The 23,902-nt window shown below is 59.5% G+C and overlaps 1 protein-coding gene across 1 annotated transcript; it reads left to right on the forward strand.

The window, feature by feature from the left end:
• The first annotated feature begins 7,968 nt into the window (after window positions 1-7,968).
• Window positions 7,969-22,840, forward strand: CPNE7 (copine 7). The gene is given in 17 exon segments (XM_058528589.1): window positions 7,969-8,088; window positions 9,214-9,236; window positions 9,548-9,567; window positions 9,733-9,926; window positions 12,699-12,773; window positions 13,021-13,095; window positions 13,823-13,906; window positions 14,368-14,457; window positions 14,679-14,777; window positions 15,303-15,389; window positions 15,777-15,836; window positions 16,838-16,971; window positions 17,553-17,607; window positions 18,154-18,205; window positions 18,272-18,405; window positions 21,426-21,668; window positions 22,388-22,840. Coding segments are annotated over 17 exon segments (1,683 nt in total). The 3' UTR covers window positions 22,526-22,840.
• The last annotated feature ends 1,062 nt before the right edge of the window (window positions 22,841-23,902 follow it).

The following is a 23,902-nucleotide window of genomic DNA, read 5'->3' on the forward strand; positions in this document are numbered from 1 at the left end:
TGTGGCTCGTGTTAACATCCTTTGTCCATTTTTCTGTCGTGATGTTCATCGTTTTCTTGAATTGTAGAAGCTCTTTGCGTATTAAGGAAATTTCCATCCTGTCATATGTCGACAATTTTTTTTCTAGTTTGCTCTTTTCCTTTTGAGTCTTCTTATATCTTAGGGGTACAGATGGGAGAGGGAATGGAATGTTCTTCTAGGAGATGTTGTGGTGTAGTAAAGCCACAAGCTTGGCCTCTGTAGTGGATATTTGTTATTCTTTTTGGCTTCCCAGCATCAGAACCCATGTTGGGGGTTTTCCTTGAACCTTGTGGGAGGCAGAACCCTCCTTTTTCGTAGGAGCTGACAGGCACCTTACTCCCTGCCCCACTCCCTCACAGAAGCGTGGCCACCACCCAGACGCACTGGCCCCACACCTTCAGAGTGGGCCCCCATCTGGGGCTGGGGTCTCATTCTGGGTGATGTGGCCCTGCCGTCCTCTCCGTGGGCTCTGGGCATCCCCTCTCCGCAGCCCCAGGAATTTCCCAGTGTCCTCGTCCTTTTTTGTTCCCTCAGCCACAATCAGTTTTCAGTTGCTTAAAACAGACGGTACTGAGTGTGCTGACCAAGGTCTGGCCCTGGGCCTGCCCATCTTTGACCCTCCAGGGACTTGCCCTCAACAAATGCTGAGTGCCGACCGAGGCAGTCTCCACGGGGACAGCCACTGGACGGCAGGTGGGCCGGGCGGGGGGACTCAAGGGGAGCAGACAAAGAGAGAACACTTCCTCACTCCAGTGTTTGCTGAGCACCTACTGTGCGCCGGGCACAGCCCCAGGCCGCAGGGATGCACATTTCTCCTGCCTCCGTGGAGTTTTTGCTCTGAAAGACCTCTGGACTTGGACTCTGGCTGAGTCCCTCTGCCCCTCGCTGTGGTGTTGGGGATGTCAATAATGAACACAGAGCCCCTGCCTGCAGCTCCACGTGCCTCTTCTCCACTTGGTTGGGGTGGGAGGATGGAGCTCCGAGGGGCAGGGGGAGCGGGCAGTGCAGACTGGGTCATTCAGTGAGTGCTTATTGAGCACTGTGGGAGAAGAGGGAGAATCCTCCTCTGCCCTTTCCCTTAAGGTTCTTATGGCTGGCCAAATAATTAATAAGACAGGTTAGCAGGAGAAAATAATACCAAGTTTAATAACATGTATACATGGGAGAAACCAGGGACACTGAGTTTCTCAACACAATGGCAGAGATTCTCGTCTTAAATACTATCTTCAGCTAAAGACAAAGGAGGATGTTGGGGGTGGGTGGTGTTTTGGGATTTCAGAGGGGAAGAAGACAATTTACATGAAGAGGCAAATGTAAATGTTTGTCAGACAATGCTTTGCAGGGAAGCATTGTCTGTAGAGAATGTGGTCGGAGAGACAGGAATTATAGTAATCAAGAGTATGTAGTTTTAAGTCGTCGTCTTCCATCCTGATAAGAGTTTTCACAGATAAGGTCGTGTGTCGTCCCCCCCCCCCAAATGTCAAATGTCTGTCAGACAAAATAATCAAGGTAAAGACATATTTCAGGGTGGCCAAATCTTGATCTCCCACAGCACCTACTGGATGCTGGGCCTGGGGGCACCGCAGTGAACAAGACAATCCTGTGCTCAGGATGGAGCTGCTGCATGATGTCGCAGGTAAACAAGGACGCAGGACGGTGTGGGCGGCTGCCTCTGCTTTGAGGAGACAGTGCTGGCCTGGGCAGCTACGGAGGCCCAGTCCAAGGCTGCTAGTGAAGACCGGCCACCTGTGGCCTGTCTGGTGGTCCAGGCCAGGAGAGGACTGTCAGTCCAGGAAGAGAGCTGGAACCACCCTCCTGGGAAAGGCTCCATGTGTGGCCTCCACCTCCACGTCCCCATCCCAGGGCTCCTCCTCCAGACACTGGGTCTGGGGGTGCATCTGGGGGATCTTGGTTGCAGGCACTTGAATGCCACTGGGAGGCCGTGTGGGACAGCAGGGGCTGTGCGTTACACCTGGCCCTCCACTCTCCACTTTCGAGGCCTCAGCTGGGCTGCCCCTCCTTTTTAAGCCTCGGTTTCCCCGTCTGCAGACGGACTTGAGATTCCACGGTGCTTGCGGACAAATAGAATGTAGCATAGCCTGGTTAGTTCCTGCCCTTCTGAAAAATTCCCCAGAAAGGGTGGTGCTTCCTGGGGAGAAGGAGGCAAAATTGGGTCATCGATGAAAGGGACCAGGAGAGTGGAGGCATGTCAAAGCACCAAGAATATCATCAAAGCCCCCGATGAATCAGGCGAGAATAAGACCAGGATGTCCATCAAGTAGACACGGCAGCCCCCATGGACTGCCTGCCTCCCGGCCCACGACGCCATCGCCCCTACAGGGACATGTGGGCTGCAGTGTTCTCACTGTCTCCTGCTCCTGCCCCAGCGCTGTGGGCCCTGCTTCCTGACGTTCACACCCTCGTCTAATGCCATCCCTTAAGTGTGGACGGGACCCAGCAACCTACTTCTACTTGAATAGAGTAGAAGCGAAGGATGCCAGGCTGAGATTAGGCTACAAATGTTGGAAAGATTGGGTTACTGTGGCTCCTCCTGCAGGAGCAGCAGTGTGGAGGGTCCCCAGGGCACGTCTTGGGGCACAGAGGGGATCCTGGGTCAGGGAAACCCAGGGGGAGGAGAGCGGTCCTGGACAATGTCGTGACTGTGGCCCTGGGTAAGGTGTCCTGATGGCTCCATCCCACTCCACAGGGGCTGTGAGGACTGAGTTTTGGCAAAGAGCAAGTGCTCCATGCTGCTCACGGTTGGCTGTGACTTATTGGGGGTAGGGGGGAAGCAAAGCCATCAAGACACCCTGGGGACCTGGACAGGCCAAGGGAGGCGTGAGTACTGGGTTCTGAGCAGGGTTGTAGAGTCCTAGCTCTGTCTCTGCTGTATGACCTCAGGCAAGGCATCACCCTCTCTGAGCTGTGGTCTCTTCATCAACAAGACAGATGTAGTCACCTGCCTGTCAGGGACACAGGATGCTCAGAGCAGCTCAAATCCAGGCCATTTGTAGAGTGGACACAGCAGGCCCCTGGGGCAGGAGGAGATGGTGAGAGCGCACCACGATGAGGGACACCATGCCCTTGGAGAAGTGTCCCACCAGCATCCAAGACACTGGTGTTGGGAAAACTTAGCAGGAGGGGGAGTCACCCAGTTGGACAGGTGAGTCGCCTCAGGTGTGGCCTGTGTCTGAATGTGTGTGTCCTGGCATGCTCAGGTGTGTCTGCATGTGTGTCTGTGTCACCATGCGTATCTCTGTGTGCATTTGATGTGTGCATGCATGTGGTTGGTGTGTCCATGCGTGCATTTGACATGTGCACTTGGCACAGGCATGTGTGATATGTGCAGGTATCACATGGTGTACGTGTGTGGTGTGTGTGTGGTGGGTGTGGGCAGGTACGTGTGTGTGGCATGCACTGCTCCAGTCCATGCCAAGTGTGCTGAGGAGAACAGTCCCATTGCCCCAGTCCCAGCTCCCTGATGCTGGAAGGAGCTGGCAGAGGGATTGAGGACGTGCCCGACACAGCCCTGTGTGTTGTCACAGCCCGGATGGCCCCGCTGGGCGGCCCTCTGATTTCTGAAGTAATATAAATGCCAATCCTGCAGGAAAACAGTCTGATCCAGACAGGTCGCAGATGTTCTGAGATATAATAATGTTTCTCCAAGAGGAAAGAAACAAAGGAAGAGGGTAGGTTTGTAGGCAGGTTATAAAAAGCAGCAACACCCTGCCAACGTGTGTAGCCTTGTTCCCTTTTGGAAAATCCTGTTATAACAACACCCTCCTCCACTACGGTTTCAACTCACCTTCCAAAACAACCTCCTGGCTTGCTGGGCCATGGGGCTGGGTCCTCTGCACGGATGAGGAGCAAGGACGAGGGTGGAGGGGTGTGGTGGGCGGCCTCTCCCACCTCTGAGTCTCACATGCGGGGACTCACCCTGAGCTGGCATGTCACTTGAGTGCAGCCTGGAGGTGACTCTGCTCTCGTTCCCACTTTCCAGATGGGGAGACTGAGGCACTGAGCAGTTATGGAACTTGCTTGAGACCAAACGTTTGATGCCTGAGCCCAGGAGCTCAGAGCAGACATTGGGTGGCGGAGTGGGTTGAGCTGGGCTTTGAAGGATAAGTAGGAGTTGGCCAGTGGGGGAACCAGGGCCTGCAGAGCATTGTGGCCTGAAAGGCAAGTTGTCTGAAGCAAGGATGCTTCATTGTTGCTCCAAAACTCGACAATTTGGAAGCTGCTAAAGAGCCAACCATGAGGGCTAGTTAAATACACTGAGAACGATGGATTCGATCAGCTGGTCCCCCAGGTGACCCCTCCAAGCAGCTGGGCTGGGCGGAAGCTGGCCTAACCAGGTGCAAGGGGAGGCAGAGGAGCTGGTGACGTCACATGGATGCGGTAGACCAGGGCTTGGCAAACAGTTTCCTAAAGGACCAGGGAGTAAGTGCTTCAGGCTTTCTGGGCCATTCAGTCTCTGTCACACTCACCTCTGCTCTGTAGAGGGAAATCAGCCACACACAAGATGGGAGCAGATGGGCCTGGCTGTGTTCCAATAAAACTTCATTTACAAAACAGGCAGCTGCCAGATTTGGCCCCTGGGGGCTGTAGCTCCCCAAGCCCCTGACCTTGCTGGAGGTAGAAATGTCGATTGGTTTGGGCTGCTATAACAGAAATACCACAGACTGGGGGCTTGTAATCAACAGACATTTACCTCTCACGGTTCTGGAGGCTGGAGGCCCCGAGACGGAGGTGCTGGCAGATTTGGCATCTGGCGAGGGCTGGCTCCCCGTTCATAGACGCCTCTTCTCGCTGCGTCCTCACGTGGGGAAGGGCGGGGAGCTGCTATGAGGGCGCTGATCCCATTCATGAAGCTCCGCCCTCAGGACCTAAGCCCCGCCTCCTAACACATCACATTAGCGGTCAGGATTTCAACAGATGAATTTTGGGGGACACAGACCTTCAGTCTACGGCATGGAAGAAGGCCATATGATGTTGTTAATAAAAAAAGAAAAAAACAGGTTATAGAACAGAAACAGTACCCACAACGACCTCATTCAGCAAACACCCACAGGACACCTACTGTAGGCCAGGCACAGTCCTCGGCCCAGGGTCGCGCAAGCCCGGCTGTGCGACGACAGCATGGTCCCCAAGCTGGCATCTGACGAGCCTCCTGTGGTGAGGGCTTTGAGGGTTGGAGGCAACTTTTAGAATTAATGCAAACAGGTTTGCATGGAACAAAAGCTGGAGGGACAGACACCAAAATGTTGAGAGCATTGTGTCCGGGCGCTGGAGGTTATTTTTACTTGCTTATCGCCACTTTCTGTATTTCAACAGGAACATGTGTTGTTATTTCCTGCACAACCAGAACAACAAAATGCATGAGGGGGACATCATTTCCTGCGTCTGGCTTCGGGCCCTCCCTTGTCCCTGGGGCCTTTGTGGGATGCTGGTGAGGAGGGGCAGGTGGAATCCTATGACCCGGCCGCCTCTCTGGGACCCTCCGGAGGCCGCACTGGCCCAGGCATCGCAGACCAGGGCTACGGGGAATCGGCCTTTTCCTCTGCGGTTTCTCTCCACGAGTGCTGTCTGGAGGCGATGTGCCGGCCTCTCCTCCTGACTCCGCTCCGGGGCTGAGGCCCAGGGTCACCCTGCGGAGGCAGCCACACCTGTGAGGCTGTGGCTGGAGACCCCAGTGGACCTGAGAGACTCCAAATCCCAAACTGCATTCTTTCTCTCTCCGCCTCGGGAAATGCCACCTGCTGCTCACCGTGGTGCGTGTGGGTGACGGTGATGAGCCGAACTGGGCGGGCGGGCATGAGCCCTGCACCCCCAGCGAACCGGGCGGCCTTGGGCTGGTTTCTGAACTTTTGGCAGCCCCCCATTCCTTGTCTGTGGAACGGGCTGTTGGGAGGGTCACTGCCTTAACCATTGCCATCAGCGTGGAAAGTGCATGGCCAGCTGTCCACACCTGGTAGAGATCTGGACCCTTGCCAGAGGTAGACACCAAGCCGTGAAGACGTTGGGGGAACCAGTCCTCGGGAGAAAGGCCCCCAAGGGGAAGACCCTGAGCCTCCCAGGAGCCCTGGCCCTGCCTGTGTGGGGCTGTGTGCCCACTGGAGCCCAGCCCCTCACCTGGGTTTCCCATCCTGATCCCCACAGAAGCTCAGAGAGGCCGAGGGGCCTCGCCCAGGGTGGGTGGGGCAGGTGTCCTGGGGAATTGGGGTCTGGGAGGACTTGGGGCCCCTGCAAGCCCAGAGCCACCACCACAAGCCCACATGCACGGCTAGTGGACTCCCTCCCCCCCACTCTGGGAAGCTGGACTGGGAAAGACGCAGGGGCTGGGAGCCCAGAGCAGCTCCAGGCTGGTCTCCACAGAGGGAAGTGGGCTCTCCGACAGCTGGTTTCTGAAGCTGTCTGAACCTGGGCCAGCTTCCTAGACGGGGTGACAGAGGGGCTGGGTGAGGCGGAAGAAGGGGGCTCCAGATTGGCCTCCATCCCTCGCCTCTTTAGCCGGGGGCTCAGGAAGCAAGCCTGGGTGCTTGGAGTCCAACTCACACAGCCCGGCCACAAAGCATTTCCCTTCTCTGCAAACCTGGCATGTGGTCTTTGCCTTCCAGGTGGGCCTGGGTGCAATCCCATCATCCCACAGCCAGGCCCACCAATGGGGACTCCTTGGCTGAGGCTGCGGTCTCGACCTCCCACTGCCGGACCCCAACTGGGGAGCATCCTTGTCCTGTTGTTCATGGGCCCTCTGACCCCAGGATCTTCTGGAGTCCTGGTGGCCAAGCCTGAGCCTGAGCCATGGGAGGGCACAGAGCCTGGCACGCCTGACACCTGGTGTCTGCTCCCCTGGTCCTTGGGTCCCCTTCATCCTAAGCCTTCTTCCTGTCCCCTTCCCACCGGGGCTTTTGAAAGGCCAGGTCTATGCCCTATTTTTAGGCGGAAATTGGCAGAGAGGCTGGGAGGCGGTTTCTGACTCTGCCAACACCTCCTCTTCCACCTGGCTTCTGCAGCCACGACCAGGTAGTCCAGAGTGGGGGTGAAGCTCAGGGTGGAGTGGGACCCCTTCCCATGGAGCCCAGGCCTGTTCCCATCAGCTGCCGGATGACAGGTGTGGAAGGGCCGCCAGGCCGGTCATGGTCAGACTCTGACTCTCAGCCCAGACACCCCCAGGACAGTGAGGGGCTACACCCGCTCTTGTACTCCAGGTTCCAGAAAGCAGGGAGGGTTCTTCCTGTCTCCAGCCCCAGCCCAGTGAGGTGCCTGGCATACAACAGGAGTCCACTAAATGCTTGTTAATTGAGGCGGCCATCACCAAATGCGGGGTGGGGGGGGGCCTGAAAGTGAGGTCCCAGAGATCGAGCAGGGGCGGGGGAATTAGGTGCTCAACTGGGGCTCCCTAAGGGCTGCCTGCGGGGGACCCCATGCCCAGGCGGGGACAGCTCAGAGCTGTAGCGCACCCTGCCCAGGGGGCCTGCGGGGCTATGCAAGCCCAGGAGGGTGAACCCCAGCCAGACCCCGAACCTCTCCGCCCAGGGTTTCCTGGAAGATTTGAACCTGGCCAACCCGAGCAACACCGAGGAGGAATGCGGGACTGCTGGGGGGCTGAGGCCGCCGCCTCGAGCCCCGCCTCGCCGCGCCCCCTCTGGGGCCACACCTTCCCCGCCGCCCCTCCTAGGCCCGGCCCTACACGACTCCCCCTCGACGGCCCGCCCCGGCCCAGGCCTCTCCCCTCCGCTGCCCTCTCCTCTGTCCCCCTCCCCGGCGCCCCTTCAGTCCCCGCGTGGTGGCGGCCGCGGGAGCCACGTGTGCCCGCGCCCGGCGGGCGTGCGGGGAAGTGCGGCCGCGCCTAGTCCGGCCATCATTTCCCGGCGCGGCGGCAGCGCCGACCCGCGGGCAGCAGCCCCTTGGTGCGCCCAGCCGGTCCCCGAGCGCGGCGCCGGGAGCATGAGCGCGGGCTCGGAGCGCGGGGTGGCGGGGGCCCCCGGGGTGGTGCCCGCGCCCTGCGCCTCGAAAGTGGAGCTGTGGCTGAGCTGCCGGCACCCATTCACCAAGTCACCCAGTGAGGTCCGGGAGTTGGACTGGGGTCATAGGTTCCCGTCTGGCCCACGGGGCAGCCGAAGCGCCGCTTGTGCCAGGTCCTCGTCCGCGAGGCAGAGGCACCGGGGCCGCGGGTCCTCAGGCGGTGGGGGCAGGTACGGGGGAGCGGCTGACCAGGGCCGGGAGCTCCCTCCGGAGCCGGGACTTGTCCCCGAGTTTCGGGACGCCCCGCTGGAGGGTTCCCCGCCTGTCCAGCTCCTCCTGTTCTGCAGACTCGAGCGCGGGTCTCCAGTGACCCCGGTGACCGGCCAGCGGGGCGCGTGTGGCCGCGGTCGGGATGGGTCGTTCGTGCCCCGGGACCTGGCTCTGGGCGGCGGGTCTCGGCGACGCGGGTTCTTCTTCAACACCCTCAATTCCTGGGGTGGCCGGGCGCCTGCGCGGGAGCAGGGTCTCCCCACTGTCCCCGCCCTCGACCCCCGGCCCAGCCCTCCCCGCGGAGACAGCTCGGGGCGCTCTTCGCTGCACGATCACCGTCTCGTGGAGACGCGCAGCTTCACCTCGAAAGGGCGAGAAAGCGGGCGCGAGCGGCGGAGTGGAGGGTGGAAGACGCGGTGGAGCCGGGGCTCCGGAACCGAACCCGAGTTCGACCCGGCGCGAGCGCGCTCCCTGCGCGGGTCCCTCCCCGCACCCCTGGCCGGGGTGGCAGTGCGGTCGGGGCGGTGGGGACCTGGGGCGGGGGGGCGGCGGAGGGGACCGTTGGGGGCCTGGCCGCTGACGGTCGGAGGCTGCGCAGCGCCGGCTTCCTGGACCCGCTGTGACCTTGTGTGTCTCCTGTCATCTCTGGGCCACCAGCATTCTATAGCCAACAAACACCGTGGTCATCGAGCCGGGGTGAAAGGCTGGCGCAGCCCAGGGTCTGTGGGGACGGGAACACGGGGAGGATCTGCGAGCAGGGGCCCCTGTGCCCCAAACACCCTGCGAGCCTTTGTTGCTTGGCCTGAGCACTGCCTGGTGCAGACATCCCTGGGAGGGAGGGCCCCTGCAACCCTCCATCTGGGGGTGCAGGAGTCTGTGGAACCCTGAAGAGTAGCACAGAAACCTCCCCCCAAGCCCAATTGTGCTTTTGGGGGCAGGAGGACTCAGACGGAGGAGAGAGCTGAACCCCGGTGGAATCTGTGCTCACCCCCCATTTTCCCTGCCTGCCCAGCTGAGGGGTGCTGGGGAGAGATCTCCGCTCTGGGTTTGCCCAGCCCAGGGCTCCAAGCCGACTCTGTCTTTGACTCGGGGTGCCCTTGGGCATGACCCTTCCCCAATCTGAGCCTCAGTTTCCCCATCTGTGATGTGGGGATAGAGCAGACCATGGTGGGCATGAGATGAGAAGATGCAGAGAAGCTGCAGCCCATGGCCGGCCGGGGAATGTGTGCCTTTATTTCAGGGAGGGAGGTGCCCAGGGGTCCTGGAGTGACCCCCCAGGGGTGGCCAGAAGCCTGGCAGCAGCACGTGGGAGTTGAAATCCTGATGGGTGGGGTACAGGGTGGCGGGGATCTTCCCACGGCGTGGCCTGGAAGCGAGTCCTCCAGGAGCACCCTAGGGCGGATAAGTGGGAGAGGGGACCCTGAGGCCACTGTGCCCAGGTGGAAGCCCCTTCCGTGTGGGGTCTGCTCACCTCAGGCTGCTTGCTGGTAGATAGAACCGAGGTGGTCTGGAGCAGCCTGCACCCCGTGTTCTCCAAGGTCTTCTCGCTCGACTACTACTTTGAGGAGGTGCAGAAGCTGCGCTTCACGGTCTACGACACCCGCCGACCCAGCAGCCGTGGCTGTCAGGATGACAACTTCCTGGGAGGCATGGAGTGCACCCTGGGCCAGGTGGGTGCCCCCCACCATCTCAGGAGGGAGGAGGCAGGAGAGACCCAGTGGGGCAGGGGCCCCTGGGCTGGTTCTGAGGGCAGGTGCGATGAGATGGTGGCATGGGGACAACATGATTAAACACCCACTGTGTGCCAGGCACTACAGGGCTCCCTCTGGATGAGCATCCAGGCTCTGCCCATCTCCATAGCTCCTTCTCTTAAAAAATTCCTTGTTAGTTATTTTTAAAAATATGTAATTTTGAACTGGGTGATACATTCATATAGTTCAAAATTCAGAAAGCATAAAGGCAGGCCATGGAATGTCTCCCTCTGGCCCTGTCCCCAGGTTCTGTTACATCCTACAGGACAGGTGTATTCTCACCCGAAGAAATGAGCATATGATTTTTTCTCTATATATATACATTTCAAAACACAAATTAAATACACTGTTCTGCAACTTGCTCTTTTCACTTCCATGACATGGAAGGAGACCTTCCATTTCAGCACATGAGTCTCCTTGTCTCTCCTGGCGGCAGAGTGGCTGGCCCATCAGTGGCTGCTCTGTTGTCTGTCCAGCTCCCACCTGAGGGATGTGTTTGCAGTCCTCTGAAGGTGTCCCCCCATTAGCTCCTCCATTATCAGTGTAATGAGAGCCCTTCAGCTACCGGCCAGACGCCAAGGTGCCGGGCTCCGCGCCCAGCGCTTCCCAGGCTGCACAGTTAGTTCTCACCACTCCCTGTGGGGGTGTTTCTTCTTTATTGAGGAGTAATTTACACACATTAAAATGTGTGGACCTTAAGGATTGACATTGATGAGTTTTAGACAACTGTGTACCTCTGACCATCCCCCAGATCACACAGAACATTCATCGCCCTGCAGGTCTCCCCACTCCTCTCCAGCCAATCCCTGCTGGCTTTGCATGTTCTAGAATTTCATGGCTGTGAATCATACAGTATGTTCTCATTTGTGTCCGTGTCTCTGACCAACGTGATGTTTGTGTGAACCATCCCATTGCTGCCTGGGTCGGAGCTGGTTTTGGGCATGGGAGAGGACAGCACACACACACAGACACACATGTGTGGACACACATGAATACACATGCGTGGGCACACGTATTGACATACATGCAGGGACACCCACGTGTGGACACGTGCATGCACACAGGTACAGATCCATGAACACACATACAGATATGTGCATGGACACGCATGGACACACACATGTCTGTATAGACGTGTAAACTTTAGACAACGGAACACCCTGCGAGTCCCTGCTCTGTAGCCATCCTGATCTCCAGGTCTGCACGGCCCTTAGGGGAGCTGCAGTCAGTGGTCAAGGCATGGACACTGGCTTCAAATCCCAGTGGCGTGACCTTGAGCAAGTCCCTGACCTCTGCCTGGACCCCTGTTTCCTCATCTGGGAAACTGGACGGTGACGGCACCAGCCTCCTCAGCGGGTTGTGAGGGGACTGAAGTAAACCAGGCACGCTCGGCCCAGAGCCAGCTTGAGAGATGTGCTTACTGACCGCTAACTGCTATGGCGAACCCGCGATCCCTTTTCCTAATAGGAGAGCCCCAGAAGTGAAGCCTGCGAATGGGAGACTCGGGGGCCTGGCATGCAGCACCCCTCCCTTTGCACCTGGCAGAAAGCTTTCCCGCCCCGGCCCACGTGTCCTCCCCGCCACCTACCTGGGATCTGTTTTCTCTTCCACAGGGAATGTTCCTGTCTGCTCGGAAGCTGTACGCCAGGCAGACCCTGATGGGTGGGTGGATGGGAATATCCTTCCTTCTGTCTGTATGCAGCTCACTTTGCCATGGTCACCCCAGCTCCGTCAGGCAGGAGCCCGTGTGGGGCAGGGGCGAGGCAAGTTGGCGATAGGTGAGGATCACCGCCAGAGAAGGGTGGAGTCCCCGACCAAGTCACTCCAGCAGCTGTGAGGGGGCTGTCATCCTCTGTCCTGTTTACAGACCAGGATGCCCGCTCACCTGGGTGCTGCCCTCTGACTGCATATGGCGTCCCTGCGTCCGCTCCCCGGCCCCAATTAGGGGCTCACTGCCCAGTGGGGGAGGCAGCCCAGCAGGGCCTGGCAAAGAGGGGGAGGCCGGGGGGATGAGACACCGGGGAGGGTGCAGCACCAGTGCCCACGTTGCAGAGTGCCCTGCGCTAACGGGAGGATGGCGGGCGGCCAGGCTGCGTCTCCATCTCACTCCTGTCCCTGCGCCACCCCCAGGGCAGCCTGGGGCTTCAGGGTGGGGCCTGGGACCCCCCCTGGGCCTCATGCCCACTGTGGGCTGTAAGAAGGCCCGCGCTGCCTTCTGGGCCTGATCTGTGGATGGCCCGACACAGGCCCTACTGCTGGGCTGCTGAGGCTTCAGGGGTCAGTGCACTAACACGCACACACTTGTGCGGCGGCTCGCACACCTGCTCACCAGCATGAGCTGTGTGAGCTGCTTCCTGACCGTGGCAGTGCTGCCTCCTCTCTGAGCCTCAGTTTCGTCACCTGATACACGGGCCATGGGAGGGCCCACGAGGGTGGGGGAAGTGCAGGCGCCCAGCAGAACGAGGGGTGGTGGCCACACTGAGGGATGTCAGGTGGCCGAGTGTCTCAAAAGAGGGTCGTGGGCTGGTCACTGCCCGGCCCCGAGGGCGTGGGGCCCTAGGGAGTAGGTTTTGAGGAGCTAGGCCGCCTGGGGAGAGCGGGGGTGTTGGGGAGGAGATGGGGGACTGAGGGTGGGGTGAGGGTTCCCAGGGGAGCAGGAGCTGACCCCTCCCTGACTCTTCTGACTCCCAGATTGTGGCCCAGAAGAAGATGACCCGCGCACTGTTGCTGAAGTTTGGCAGGAACACCGGCAAGTCCACCATCACGGTGAGGCCACCTGCCTTCCCACCTAGCCCCTCCCCACCCTTCAGACACCTGCCCCTTCCTCGCCGAGGCCGTAAGGGGTCCAGTCCTGGAGGATGAGGGCTGAGCCCGTAGCTGCACAGCTGCCTGAGCAGCCAGTTGCCTCCCCTCAGGCCGAGCTGTAGTCAGGTGGGGAGTGGTGGGGGCCCCACGGCAGGGTCAGGCTGTGCCCTCGTGCTCAGAGCTGTGGCTTCTCCCCACCAGGTGCCAGGTGATCGCCAAGGACATCTCTGGGAACAATGGCTATGTGGAGCTCTCCTTCAGGGCCAAGGAGCTGGACGACAAGGTAGGGGGTGGTGCCCGCCTGGGGCTGGGGGCCTGGACGGGGATGGAGAAGCCAAGCCCCTGCCCAGCTTTGCCCTCCCGCATCACAGCCCCCACCTGTAAGATGGTGCAGGACAGAGCTGGCTGAGGGGAAACAGGGGACACGTCGAGTGAGAAGCGGTTAGAGCTGTGTGGCCGCCAGGCAGGCATGCTGCTGTCACGGTTACCGCATCTGTCATTGCTGTTAGCACTTTGATGCGATGTCCTGCTCCCCGGGTGTTTTCCTGCAGTATCTCATTTAATCCTTGCAGCTCCCAATGGCAGGGGCACTCGCGGCCGTTTAGTGATGGGGACACAGGCTCAGGAGGTCCCTGTCTAGACAGTGGAGGAATTAGATCTGAACTCTGTTCTGTCAGCTCCTTCCACGGGGTCGGGGCACAGAGCAGGGGTATAGGGTGTCACCTGCCACCTCCCCTGGACAGGAGATTGAAGCCTGGGGAGGAGGTGGGGACAGCAGGTGGTGCTGGCTGGGGGTGTGCACACGTGGCTGGAGAGAGGCTGGGCCAGACCTGGGGTCTGGGAGTCATAGCGAGGTACTGGGGAGCCGGTGAAGGCTCTTGAGGGGAGGGTCTCTCTGAGATGCTGTCCAGAAGGGCTCTGCCCTCATCTTGCAGCCGAGGAGACAGAGGCTCTGAGGGGTGAAGGGACACAGCGGGAAATGGCCGAGCACGCCGGCCGCTCTCCTGTAGGATCTCTTCAGCAAGTCCGACCGCTTCCTGGAGCTGTACCGGATCAAGGAGGACCAGAGTGAGCAGCTGGTGTCCAGGACAGAGGTGAGGGCCCTGCCCGGCACCCTTGGAGCTGACATCCCCTGCAGTGCTTTGGGGGCAGGAGTGAAAGGGCAGCGGGGGAGCTGACCGGCATCACCCCCTGTGTCCCCCGGGGCCCCCATGGCTGTCGGGGTCTTCACTCCGACACCCCCATCTCCCTTTCGCAGGGAGCGAGCAGGCCAGGAGGGAGCGTCTGTCACTAGAATTCAAGAATCTTGGTTTGTCGTCACCGCCTCAGGAGTAACGGCATTTCAGTGACAGCACTGAGAGCATTTCCTTTAGGGATAAATTAACTTGAGTAGAACAGAGGCTATTTAAGGAAAAAAGGGGTGCAGGTGGTCCAGGAATGTTGTGGAAGTTAGGAAGGTGGTTCCCAAAGGAAGCGGCTGGAAATGCAGCTCTGGGCTCCCATCCTGCACGAGCCCAGGTAGGCCGCCTGAGTCAGCCCCTCTGCCCGCCCGCAGGTGGTGAACAACAACCTCAGCCCGGTGTGGGAGCCCTTTAAGGTGTCGCTGAGCTCCCTGTGCAGCTGCGAGGAGACGCGGCCTCTGAAGGTGGGAGACGGCCGGGCGGGGGGTGCTGGGGGGCAGGACCAGGGGGCCAGGGGCCAGTCACCCCCCACCACACTGGGGCCTTTGTGGAGTTGAGGTTCGTGGGGAGGGGGTGGGCCAGTTGGGGGTGGTGGTGAGGGGGGCAGCCTGGCCGTGGGCGGGATGGAGACACCCAGGCTGGAGGCCAGAGAGGGGCAGGCGGGCTGAGGGGCCTGGGTCCCCAGTGCCTCGTCTGGGATTATGACTCCCGCGGGAAGCACGACTTCATCGGAGAATTCTCCACCACCTTTGAGGAGATGCAGAAAGTCTTTGGGGAGGACCAGGTGAGCTGGGGCCCTTCCCTTCCCCTGCCTGTCACTGAGGCTCTCAGAACCGGGTGAAACCTGGCTCCTGACCCATCTGCGATGGGGCTGCCAGGAGGAGCGAGCCGCAGACCGCAGAGGGGTGCTGGCTCCAGAATTGTTGCTATGGGCATAACCCAGAGACAACTAATGATGATGATGAAGAATGAACACCATCTCACCAGGTGGCCAGAGTAGGGACAAGGATCTCCGTGTTTTGGACTGGGACCCGGGGCCCCTGGCTGGGGCGTGTGAGAGTGTGTGCGTGAGAGAGCCGGTGTGTCGGGGCGAGGTGGGGACCGTGCCAGACAAATGACTGGGAACTGGGGGACTAGGTGGAAGTGAGGGACAAGGAGGGACCCCTGGATGTACTGCCAGCCCGCCGCAGCCCCTGAGCTCAGTTTGGAGTGAGGTCACGGCGGGGTTTGCAGGCCTCCCTGGCTCCCTTGGGGTGGGGCTGGGTGCTGGCCCTCTGGGGTGGGGTCTCTGCCTGTCCTTGCCCCCCAGGCAAAGTGGGACTGCGTGAATGCCAAGTACAAGCAGAAGAAGTGAAATTACAAGAACGCTGGGATGGTCATCCTGGCAGACCTGAAGGTGAGCCGTGGCCCCTGCCCACAGACCCTCCCCACCCACCCACAGGGCTCCCACCAGGCCCCTCCCTGGAAGTCTCCCCATTGCCACATGGACCCTGAAAAGCTCCCGGCGCAAAGGTCTGGTGGTCCCTGATACGTGGGGGAGGGAGGTGCGAGGGATGGAGGTGGGGGAGTCAGAGAAGAGAAAGGCGGGGAGCCCCAGGGCAGAGGGGGAACTCGGAGAGAGGTGCTGAGAGTCTGAGAGAGGAGGGCATGGCCTGCCCACTCCTGCCCCAGTCGCCCTGGGGGAGGGCAGATCCCTGGGCCCCACTCCCTGCTCCCTGCAGCCCCAGCCTATGTCCTGGGGTTGGAGTGTCCAGGGTGGGTTGCCGACACTGCTGCCTGGAAGTTCCACAGGGTCTATTCTTTCCTGGACTACATCATGGGCGGCTGCCAGATCCACTTCACCGCGAGTCCACGGGGCCCCAATCTCCACCCTGCCCCCGTTGGCCCCTCCATGCAGCCAGCCAGAGTGCACCCCAGTAGGATGGGGGGTCAGTGCCTGCGCCTCCCCCAGGGCTCCTAAGTGACCCTTCCCCAACCTGGACATAATTCACAGCCCGTTTGGCACTTGGGGTGGATGTGTGCAGAGAAATGGGTACAGCGAGGCCGTTCTGCAGGGTCTGGAGGTTGCACCCCTGCCCCCTGGGCGCGAAGTCCTTCCTGCGCCTTCTCCCTGTGCAGATGAAACGGGCACAGCGGGTTCAGGAGCTGCCCGGGGTCATCCTCGGGAGGGACGTAGCCAGGACTTACCCTCGACAGAAACATAGTGACAAAAACATATACGAGGAAAGAGGACTCATAGGGACAGGACATCACAAGCTGCAAGACCAAGCGAGTGTGGCCATGGGCTGGGAACCGCGGGCAGCAGCGGAGCTGGACCGAAAACCTGGTGTCCGTTCCTTCCGTGTGGCCTCCATGCTCGTCCACAGATGCACTGGTTCATGTTGCTCCACTGAGCCACAGCCAGAATGGCCGGGAGAACACGGGGACCTAGCCCAGGGCTGGCTCCTCCTGAGGCCCTGCCTGGGGAGGGAGGCGGCAGAGAGGAGCAGTGCCTGGGCCGGGCCCTGGGCCTGTGATGCCACAGGAGGTGCTGAGCGTTCCGCGTGACCGCGTTCATCCCTGTGGGCGTCAGCGAGTGTTACCTCCAGAGGCACTCGCCTCCTCCTGGCGATCCTGGGAGCTTTGGGGTTAGTGGGGTCTGGGTTTGCTGGTCAGGTTGGACGTCTGTTCTCCTCAAATTGTCCTCTGACCTCCACCGCAGCACAGAGCCGGGCCCTTGGGCTCTCACCCCTGGGGGTACATTCCCTCCCTCAGCGGTTCTCAAGGCTCAATTTCCCTTACCTGTCAAATGGAGGGTCCAGGTGGGAGAGGGGCTCCTGGCTCACGGTGCTGGGGCCTCTGCAGGTGGCCATCGACTTCACGGCCTCCAATGGTGACCCCCGGAACAGCTGCTCCCTGCACTACAACAACCCCTTCCAGCCCAACGAGCACCTACAGGCCCTGGCGGCCGTGGGTGAGATGTGCCAAGACTATGACAGGTACCCCCCCCACCCCTGCTTCCCCCACCCAGGCAGCCCTGAGTGTCTGATCCCCGTGGGCGGGTCCAGCTCCCTGAGGTGGAGCGTGAGTGGGTCAGAACCACTATGCGTCGAGGTGGGACTGGCCCTTCCCTACACGCTCCCCATCACCCTCCACACAGACATGGGGGTCTGTGTCCCACTATACAGACCAGTAAACTGAGGTCGTGGAGGGGTAGAGCCTCCCGTCTAGGGTAGTGATGGGGGCCGAGGGCCTGCAGGCAGGAGGCTGAAACCTTCCCGGATGCCTGGAGTAAAGGCGCAGAGCGGGGGAGGGGAACTTGAAGTGGCTCAGAGCCATCCGGTCGGCTCCGCCCCCCACCTACCTGCCTGGCAGACAGTTTCTTCATGCTCTGTGCCTCAGTTTCCCCCATGTGGCTCACGGCAGGGCCTGGCCCCCAGTAAAGTGTCAGCCTGGGCCCAGGTCACACACGGGGGCATAGAGCCCTGGTCTCCTGGCTCCAGCTGGTGTCTCCCCAGAGCACCCCCACTCCTCCCCCAGGAATCAGGGGTCCTGTGTGATGGGGCCACCTCTCTTCTAGTGACAAGAGGTTTTCTGCTTTGGGGTTCGGAGCCTGGATTCCTCCCAAGTATGAGGTAGGAGAGCCTGGAAGCTGGGACCCCAACCCCCCGCGTCTGCCAGGGCCTCCAGGCCGTGCTCCTTCTGTGCCCTGGGACCTGGGACCCCCAGGCTGCTGTCTCTCCCTGCAGAGAACGGCAACTATGGGAGGGCGTGGGGAGGGTGCAGGGACCCTGGCCTTCCAGCCAGAGGGGCTAACCCTTCACCTCCCAGCACTAGCGATCTCTGGGAGAACAGAAGGCAAGCTCCGTGTCCTATCAAGAGAAGAGAGATTACAAATAGCAGTTCAACTAGCTTAAGCAGAAAAACATGGTTGAGGGGCGGGGTGTGTGGGGGATATTGGCTAATGCAACTCAGAAGCTTTGGGTCCCGCTGGATCCAGGGGCTGAAATGATGCCCAGGACTGGTCTGTCTGTCTGTGCTTTGTCCTGGGTGACTCCCTTCCATAAGGCTCTTTCCACCTGGTGGCCCCAGGGGCTTCAAACCTACCTCTCCCAGTAGGTGAAGGTGTAGGAGTCTGGGGAGAGTGGACCAGCTGACAGGTCCCCTTTGTGCCTACCCAGGTGTCCCACGACTTTGCCATCAATTTCAACCCTGAGGACGATGAGTGTGAAGGTAGAAGCATGAGCTGTGCGGGGGGCGGGGTTGCAGCGGGGCCGGGCTCACCCCCTCTCTCCACAGGAATCTAGGGCATGGTGGAGGCCTACCAGAACTGCCTGCCCAGGGTCCAGCTCTACAGCCCCACCAACGTGGCACCCATCATCTCCAAGGTGGCCCGCATGGCAGTGGCTGAGGAGCACACTGGGGAGGCCTCCGTAGATACCTGGGGCGGGCCTCGGTGGGGACTGGTGCGTGAGAAGGTGCCGCCTGCTGTGGGGGGATGGGGAAGATAGGGGTCAGCTGTGTGTGAGGTCGGGGCATGGAGGTCAGGGAGGCCCAGGGAACAGCCAGTGCAAAGGCCCTGAGGCAGGAAGCAGGAGGCTGGTGTGACTGGAGGAGCTACAGGGGGCTCTGGGAGACATGGAGGGGCTCCAATGCTGCTGTGTGCTGTAGTTCTGATCTGGAGGCACAGGGCGAATTCTTGCCTGAGGGGTCATGCCCCCTCGAGGCTGATTTACCAATAGTCTTGATTGTCCCTGTCCTGTCCACACCACCCCACAGGCTGCCTCACATCTGTTTGTTCTGTTGCACATATATTGTTGTTTTGTTTGCATGTATTTTTAATTTGCACAAAAAATACCGTCCTAAGGATTGCATTCTGCTTTACTTTTTCATCATGTTTTGTAGATCTGTTTGTGCTGCTGTGTGCACAGCTGGTCTGTTGCTTTCTTTTAACTTTTTATTTTGTAAAAACCCTCAAATTTACAGAAGAGTGGTAAGAATAGTACAGCAACTTTAGTACAACCTTCTCCTGGACTCTCTGTCCTTGATTCTTGTGGAGTTTGCGCCTCCCCCTCCTCTCCACCTCTTCCTTCCTCCCTCTCTCTGTCTCTCTCTGTCTCTGTCTCTGTCTCTGTCTCTCTCCCTCTCTCCATCTCTCTCTCTCTCTATGTAGGTATATTACAATTGTCTTCTTTCTGAAGCATTTGAGAGCTGGCCGCTTACCCCCTGGCACCTCCCCAAGTTCTCCTTGGTGACCTGCTAACAGCAAGGACACTCTGTAGGTGACACAGCTCAGCTTTCAAGCCCAGGGCGGTGAAGGCAACCCCTCCTGGTGTCTCCCCCCCACCCCGTGTCCATGTTCGCCCGTCATCCCAGGACGGACCTGCCAGTGTCCTGGTCTCCTGACTGCTGTTCCTCAGCTGTGCTCTGTCTGGACTCCAGCCACCCGTGGTCCTGTTGCCTGGACTGCTATGCATCCCACATCCCGCATGGGGGTGGCCCCATGTTTTACGCTTGCTCTCCCGGCATGGAGCCCCTAAAAGCCGAGGGTTGCTGCATCTCATCCTTTCACCTCTTAGGATTTCAGTGTGTATTTCCTAAGATCCTGAGTGTTCCCTTGTATAACCACAGCACAAATATCAATTTCAGGAAGTTTAATTTAGATACAATACTTTTATCTAATCTACAGAATATATTCCAATTTAATTAATCATGCCAATAATAATTCTATAGTAATATTATTGCTGGCAAAGGATCGAGTCTAAAATCAAAGATTACATTCAGTTGTCATATTTCCGTATGATTTTGAAGCAAGTCCCAGACACACAATTTCATCTGTAAATGTCAGTATAAACTCTAAAAGAGATGAGATGTGGCCACAATAACATTATCACACCTGAAGGACAACAGCCATTCCTTAGTATTCAGTATCCAGCACATACTTCTACTGTCTCCTTCACGTCGGGGTGGTGTTTACGGGTAGACCCACAACGTGTGGGGTGGAAGGACCCCGCCATCCACACTAGTCCTGCTCGCAGTGCAGCTGTTGAAGAAATGGGGTGTGTCAGTGGCGCCCTCCCGGTGGTGTTCACAGGTCCCTCTCTTCTGAGTCCTGTAAATGGGCGGCCAGACTTTCTGGGAGGTGGTGTGAGCTCCCTAGGAGGTCCTCAGTTCTGCCTCTCTCCTTCGGCCCAGATCCTTCCTAGGGGTTCCCGCGGGCAGTTAAGTAGTTTCCCCTGGACCCATGTTGATGCCATGGGTAGACACTGGGTGTGAATCCTGGGACCCACCTCCCAGCGCCCTCCACCCGACTTTCCCACCACCCGTCTTCTTCAGTCTTGTGGAAAAGCACTGTCCCTTCTTCCCTCCCAGAGCCCCAACCGCGTCACCCATTGTCCAATACTGGAGGCCTTGTGCTCACCACGAGGCTTCCATTCCGTTCAGCGGGTGACGGCGCTGTGTTTGCACAGCTGGCAAAGCGCAGGGCTGTGAGGTGTTGATGGGGCACCAGGCCGAGGCTGGGGGACGGGAGGAGGGTGTGGGGGGTTTCCTAAGGAGGGGCGTTTACATGGGGCTGGGAGCCCAGCTGGGCACCTCTGGGGGCGCTTCTAACCTTGAACGGGAGACTGCTGAGCACATGGGTGACGCATCCCACGGGTCCGGGGGCTCAGAGAGGGGAGATGGAGATGGGGCAGCAGGCAGCCTCTTGGAGAGGGTGGCGTCCGAGCCTGTTGGACTGTCCGTTGGTTCCTTTCCCCTGGCCACATTGCAGTGCCGGGTGCCCGTTCGGCCAGGGCCTGGGCCAGCTGGTGGACAGCCTAGCCTTCCAGGGGCCAGAGCTCCAGGGTCATTAGTCCTTCTCGTTTATGTTTTCTCTTGTCCAGAATTTTAGTAACGGTCACCGAGTGGTTTTGTTTCTTTTTACAATGGAAATGGACTTTTATTTGAAACGAGTCCCAGCCTGTGTTCTTGTAGATGTGCTGGGCGCCCAGCCAGGCTGGGCCAGAGTGTGTCCTCTCTGAATTGTTCGTTGGATCTCAAGGTCTCTTCAGGGTGTGGGGAGCCCCTTCCTACCCAGGACCTGCAGATCCCTCCTTCTCTGGCTTCCAACCTGGGTTCAAGTCCTGGCTCCACCAGCCTCAGTCTCCCCATCTGTCAGATATGGGCATTCCAGCATCCGCCTTGGAGTCAGAGGCCAGATGGAGTCAGGAGAGAGGTGGAAACATCAAGCACAGCATGTGCCGCGGAGAACGGGCTTGTGATTTATTATGACTGTGAAGTGTGTATTATGCTTCAGCGAAAATGATTTTAGGAAAGCCTGTGGTCACTCCCAGGCTGGTGTGGGGAACTTGGGGGGTTGCTGGGGGTAGACAGGCTGCCCTGAAGGGCCCCGGGCAGTCCCCAAGGGCCTGAGGGACTGCGGGGTCTCCCCACTCCTTCCCTGTGCCCCCAGCAATACTACATCTTGCTGATTCTGACGGACGGCGTGGTGACTGACATGGCGGACATGCGGGAGGCCATCGTGCACGCCTCCCACCTGCCCATGTCCATCATCATCGTGGGAGTGGGCAACGCCGACTTCACCGATATGCACGTCCTGGACGGGGACGACGGCGTCCTGTGCTCCCCTAGGGGTGAGCCTGCGCTCCGCGACATCGTGCGGTTCGTGCCCTTCCGGAAGCTTAATAACATGAGTGCTTGGGAGGAGCCGGAGGTCAAGGGCTGCCGGGGAGGTGCCCACATGTCTCTGGACTGTGCGCCAGGCTCTGGGCTGGGGGGATGTGCGGCAGGTCCCACCTGGGCAGTGGGAGAGACGGGCTGAGCGACGGTTCCCAGGCCGCCTCCTGCCCCTCCCCCTTGACCTCAGCAGGTTTCAAGCACCTAGAACCCTTTCTATTATGAAAAATGTCACACCTTCACAATGGAGAGAGGGTAGCACATGGGCTCCTGTGGTCCTCCACACAGCCTCCCCGAATCGCTTCCAGACCTCTTTGTGCCACAGTCAGAAACACATGTCCCGTGGACACACATGTGGTTTTCCTGGGGGAGCGTGGGGGGCGGCCTCACCTCCCTTCCTGCCTCAGCCACTTTTCCTGTGTGCCCACCTACCTGAGGGGTGGATGGGGTCCCATGAACACAAATGCCACTCAGGACAGTGCCCTGAGCCCGTTAGATGTCACTCATGGTGTCACTGCTGTCGAGACTGCCGTGGGCATTGCAGTCTCCTAGTTTCAGGTCTGGATCCTCAGCAGGTGAATTCCTGGGCGAGGTCCCCTGAGCTGATTCCACCACCACTAGAGGTGGAGACACAGTGAGGAGGGCTGGGCTCTAGAGGATGAGGCTGGGAGTGTGACCAGGTGGAGACGGAGGATGGGGAAGGCCCCTAGCTGTAACCACGTTGTCCTCACCCCACAGGCATCCCCAGCGGCGCTGGCCAAGTGTGTGCTGGCCGAGGTGCCCAAGTAGGTGGTGGAATACTACAGCCACAAGGACCTGCCTCTGCGAGGCCTCGGCACCCGCCGCCGAGAGGCTGGCTCAGGCTCAGCCCTGTGAGGACACCCTGAGAGGGAGGGCAGCCAGGAGTGCATCCATAGTCTCCATCTCCCGCACCCTTGGGGTCCCCTAGCACCACCCCCAGAAGCCTCCTATCCCCCAGCTCAAGCCTACCCCTCATCCTCCTGCGATCCTGCTGCCTGGGTCAGCCTCTGGGCCCCCACGCTGAAGGATGAGCAAACCCAGGCCCGTGGGGAGCCCGAAGCAGGAGCTGAAGTGTGGTGTTGGCAGTAGCCCCCGTGCCTGGCCCTGCCCCAGCCAGGCAGCTGTGAGAAGAGGGTCCTAAGAGAGCAGGAGGCTGTCTGGCAGCTCAGCCGGGGGTGGGACCTGCCCCTAAGGGAAGGGGAGGGTGTGGACCGGGGGTTTCTGCTGTGCATCTGATCTTCGGGGGGGAGGGGGCTGCAGGCGATGTCTGGTCACTGAGAAAACACTCCTGTCCTGTCCCCACAGGCAGACTCCTCTTTGCCTCACCTGGTGTCCCTATGCCCCCTCTGGCCTCAGCACCTTCTGTGGGGTCTGTGGGGGGTGGTGCTGAGGTGTAATAAAGTGTCATCTTGTCCTTACAGCAGCAGTTTTGGGCCTTTACTGCCCCCCATCTCCCTACCCCCACAGAGGACTGCACCCTGAGGGCTGGGCTGGTGAGTCTGCCCCCTTCTAGCCCCCACACTGGAGCAGGGAATCTTCTAGACTCAGGCTCACAGGAATCTTCCTGGACTGAGCGAAGGGCCCTTCCAGGAATGCTAGGTGCTCTGAGGGTGAGACTTGACCTCTGAAGGGCCCCACTTGACTCAACTCCCGAGTGGCCTCCCTTTGGCCTCTTGTGACCCCCAGCCTGAAATCTGCACCAGCCAGGCTCAGGGGACGAGGGCTGCCACGCAGGGCCTCCACGTGACTTCAGCCTGCACTCGGCTTTATGAGGATCTACTATGCGCTATGTGCTACCTGCTGTCAGGGGAGAGGGCACCACCTGCCAGAGCTCCCAGTTCTGTGGGGGTGGGTTTCCAATTGAGATTTCCTTGAATTATCTTGTTTGGGAAAAACAAATTGTCCCGACCCTGAATCCAGGCACACCCACTCACCCACCCCTCCATCCGTCCATCTACCCACCCATCCATCCATCTGTCCATTCACCCGTCCACTCCTTCATCCATCCATCCATCCACCCACCCATCCACTCCTTCATCCATCCATCCATCCATCCACCCATCCATCCATCTGTCCATTCACCTATCCACCCCTCCATCCACCCATCCATCCGTCCATCCACCCACCCGTCCATCCATCTGTCCATTCACTCCTCCATCCATCCACTCTGGGGGCCTATTTTTAGCTTCTGATTCATCTCCTGTTAGGCAGGGATAATAGGCATCACCATGG

Source organism: Diceros bicornis, chromosome 32 (assembly GCF_020826845.1).
Source record: "Diceros bicornis minor isolate mBicDic1 chromosome 32, mDicBic1.mat.cur, whole genome shotgun sequence".
Classification (NCBI taxonomy): domain Eukaryota; kingdom Metazoa; phylum Chordata; class Mammalia; order Perissodactyla; family Rhinocerotidae; genus Diceros; species Diceros bicornis.